Source organism: Vigna angularis, chromosome 2 (genome assembly GCF_016808095.1).
Source record: "Vigna angularis cultivar LongXiaoDou No.4 chromosome 2, ASM1680809v1, whole genome shotgun sequence".
NCBI lineage: Eukaryota > Viridiplantae > Streptophyta > Magnoliopsida > Fabales > Fabaceae > Vigna > Vigna angularis.
Genome location: NC_068971.1, coordinates 24,561,956 through 24,565,748, shown reverse-complemented (window position 1 = coordinate 24,565,748; position 3,793 = coordinate 24,561,956). Strand labels below are relative to the sequence as shown.

General features: G+C 37.6%; 1 protein-coding gene across 1 annotated transcript; it reads right to left on the bottom strand.

Annotated features, from left to right (window-relative positions):
• Positions 1 to 351: 351 nt before the first annotated feature.
• On the bottom strand, positions 352 to 1,178 carry LOC108328528 (RING-H2 finger protein ATL33). The gene has a single exon (XM_017562406.2). It carries the CDS (start codon positions 1,121 to 1,123, stop codon positions 500 to 502), a length of 624 nt encoding a protein of 207 aa, XP_017417895.1. The 5' UTR covers positions 1,124 to 1,178; the 3' UTR covers positions 352 to 499.
• Positions 1,179 to 3,793: the final 2,615 nt, after the last annotated feature.

The following is a 3,793-nucleotide window of genomic DNA, read 5'->3' as shown; positions in this document are numbered from 1 at the left end:
GGTGTAATGTAAAAAACAAAAATTATTGAAAACGTTTTAATTTCTTATCTTAGTTATACTCCTTCATTACCATTTGAGCTCTTTATCTGCTACATCCAACTCTTCACGCGAGGTATGCAAGAAAAAAATCTATATTGCAACAGAAAAATCTTAATTTTATTACAACTGATTAAATTCAATTTATTTAAGAGTTTATTTACTTTTTTTTTATTTTTTTAATTGGAGGACCTGTCTAAACTCTTCTTATCCTAAAAATGAAAACATCATATTGAAAATGTTACAATCAAGACAGAAAACATTTCACAGTAACTTTGTTTTTTTTTTTTTCATTTTAAGCAAATAGTTTTCTCATTACACTGCAATTCAAACTTTATTCAACTGCCACTGAACCTTTTGGAGTGGAAACTACTCAGAAACTCTGTACTCTAGGGTAATATAGAACATCATAAATGTAAAACTTAAAAACTCCATATTTAAAAAAAATAGAAAAAATTAGAAATCAAACCGTACTTGACTCATCACGCTCACGGTGTCTCTCGTGCAAATCACCGTTGGGTTTGGCGGCGGCGACGACGGCTATGGTGGCGCGACAAATCGGGCAATTGGAGTGGTTACTGAGCCACAAGTCAATGCAAGAGGCGTGAAACGAGTGTTTGCACGCGCTCAGCTGCCGGACTTCTTCGCCGTCGGCGAACACCGAGAGGCACACCGGGCACTCGCCGCCGATCTCCTTGGAGTGCTCCTCTTTCCGGTACTTCACCCCTGCGTCGACGCTGGCGAGTTCGATATCACGGTGGGAGGCCTCTGACGCGACGGAGGGCTCGCTATCGGAGGGATCCCGGCGGCGGCGGTGCGAGGGGCAACCGAAGGCGAAGATGAAGGTGTAAATTAGGGCCGGGATGGTCACGACGGCGAGGAGTGCGAGGAGAAACTCGAGCGGGGAGAGATCGACGGAGCTGGGAGGGTCAGCGAACGGCGGCGGCGGGGGAAAGGGGAGGACGGTGATCTGAAATATGGAGCTGGGGGCGCCGTCGAAGGGATGCGGCGGCGGGAAGGGTATGACGGTGATTTGGCCGGCGGGACGCGGCGGCGGAGCCGCGACGACCGTTGGTGAGTTTTGCATCGATAGAGAAAGAGAGAGAATGGATTATAATTATTATTAATATTTATTATTACTATTATTATTAAGTGAGCTGTGGTTTCATTTGGGAACTTTTTTCGTTTTTAACTTTTTTTTTTTAATTTTATTTATTTATGGTAGAAAAGGTGCTTGAAAATGGTTGTTAGTAATGAAAGGGATTGAAGGTGGATGAATTCTTTGAAGCAATAATTGGGTTGGGTGGGTGAGTGAGTGAATAAAATGGAGAATTTTTTTTCTAGGTGATATATGGACAAAGAAGTCGTAGCTGGACCCTTCTCTCACTTAAGATGACAATTTTACTCGTGGACACGGTTATTCGCGGATAAAATTTGCGGCGGATAGTAATTATCTACGGATATTTATTATTTGCGGATAACGGATAGTAGGTATTTTAATACTCGCTTCTAAACGGGTCAGATACAGGTAGTATATTATCTGTTCTGCGGGTACCCGTTATTCGCGAAAAATTAAAAAAAATAATTTATATATTTTTTAATTAAATTAATTAAAAATAAGGCTTAATATCTCTTTTGGTCTCTCGAAAGGCAGGGAATGTTTAAGTGCGTCCTACATTTTTAAAAAAGTTAAATGTGGTCTCAACTTGTGAAAAAAGTGTGCAATTAAATTCTTTTTGGTCACGGCGTTAATTTTTTAACAATACAGCTGACAACGTGGACCAAACATAATTACGTGTCTAGTTTATGTCATTACGTGAAAGTGAGTGTAAAATTTAAATTTAAAAAAAAAATATTTTGACAGAGAATAGAGTTGCTTGCTTGCATTGAAGATGGGCCAAGCCCAAACCCCTCTTAGGGTTTCCTCCGTGAGAATGAGCAAGAGAAGGGAGGCCTTCAGGAGGTGGCAAGGTGACCAGCTCCAAGTTAAGGTGTTGGCCGTTTGGCCTCCCGAGAAGAACGAGAAGCAGGCCGAAGACATCATGTCCCCGGCGACGGTAAGGTTGGTGGTGGTTTGGGGTTTGGGGTTTGTGTTTGGGGTTGCAGTCACGGTCATGGCGCAAGGGTTTGGGGTCACGGTCACGCGACTTACAACAGTGTGCTGGTGACGGTAAGCTTGGTGGTGAGCGACGACGGTGGGAGCTTCACGGTTGCGGTGGAGACAGGATGTGGATGGGGGTTGGGATGGCTAGTTTAGAGTTTGTCGACTAAGTGGAAATTGGGAAATTGAGGATGTATTCTTGGGTTGAATGTAGTGAATTTGAGGGATTTGTTTGTGCTTTGATCTGTTTTTTGTGTGCAGATGAAAGAAAATCTTGAGATTAAATGAAGATCACGAGTTGGTATATTGATGTTGGGTATCTATTAGTATTGAAAGGGGTTGAGAATGAACTTGATGCATTGTGTAGGATGGGGCGTGAAGTTGAACCTAAATGGGTATGATGAAAGTCACCTCTCGCGAACTCTTCGAACCTGCAAGTAAATCCTTCATCGCTAGTCTTCCATCAACATCTTCATCTTCTTCAATACAGAGCAAACAGTCCCTACCCCTCAAAATATTTTTTTTTAATTTAAATTTTACACGTCATTTAACCTCAGAAAGCCACACATTCATATAAAATATACACGTAGTACTGTTCAGTCCATGTTGTCAGTTGCACCGTTAAAAAATTAACGCTGTGACCAAAAAGAATTTAATTGCACACTTTTTTCACAAGTTGGGACCACATTTAACTTTTTAAAAAGCGTAAGACGCACTTGAACATTCTCTCCTTTTTGAGGGACCAAAAGAGGTATTAAGCCTAAAAATAAAATAAAATTATATTATATTAGGTTAAATTGAATTAAAATTAAATTTTAATTTATATTTAATTTATATTATATTATATATATATATATATATATTGTAATTTTATTTAAATTTTATTTTAAATATGTATTAAATATTTCTTTTTTATTTTTTGTGGATATCTGTGGGTACCCGCGGGTTTTAAAATACCCGCAGGTTTTAAAATACTCGCAGGTATTTTTTAAACGAGTACCCGACGGGTAGCGAGTACAATTTTATCCGGCGGATCGGATTGCGAGTAGACACTACCCGTGCCCGACCCGACTCGTTGTCATCCCTACGCTCACTCGTTACTTTCTTTCTTTCTCATTCTCTATTTTTTTTTTCAATTAAAATGTTTTTACTTTTATAGAAACTAGTTTATTGTTCATAATAAGTTAGTTTCTACCTTGTATGCTATTTGTTACTTCAGAAGTTCTCTATAAGTTTCAATTTTCTTTCTAAATAAAAAGGTATTATTACATAATTATATATTTTTTAAATAACTAACTTTTTATTAAATTTTGTAGTATTATTATTTATGTTTTAAACTCGATCATAGTTTTTGTCGACAAGTACACTGAGTTAATTGTAATGCTCTTAAAAGAAGGGATTCTCGTATCCTTAATTATCAAACATTGAGTGATTCAAATTGTTTCTATGTTTAAAACTTGCAATATAAGCATATATGGCATTTGTACAAAGTTTAATTATGTATTTGCAAAGATCAGTTTGATAAAACAGAATATCAAGGATGTAAAATGCAATATGGCCGGACTTTCTCACATATACAATCATGTGCTTTGTATTCATACATATATATATATATATATATATATATATATATATATATATATATATATATTATAC

Excerpts from the sequence above, each read along its gene's own strand:
- LOC108328528 (XM_017562406.2), bottom strand. The coding sequence starts at position 1,123 with ATGCAAAACTCACCAACGGTCGTCGCGGCTCCGCCGCCGCGTCCCGCC.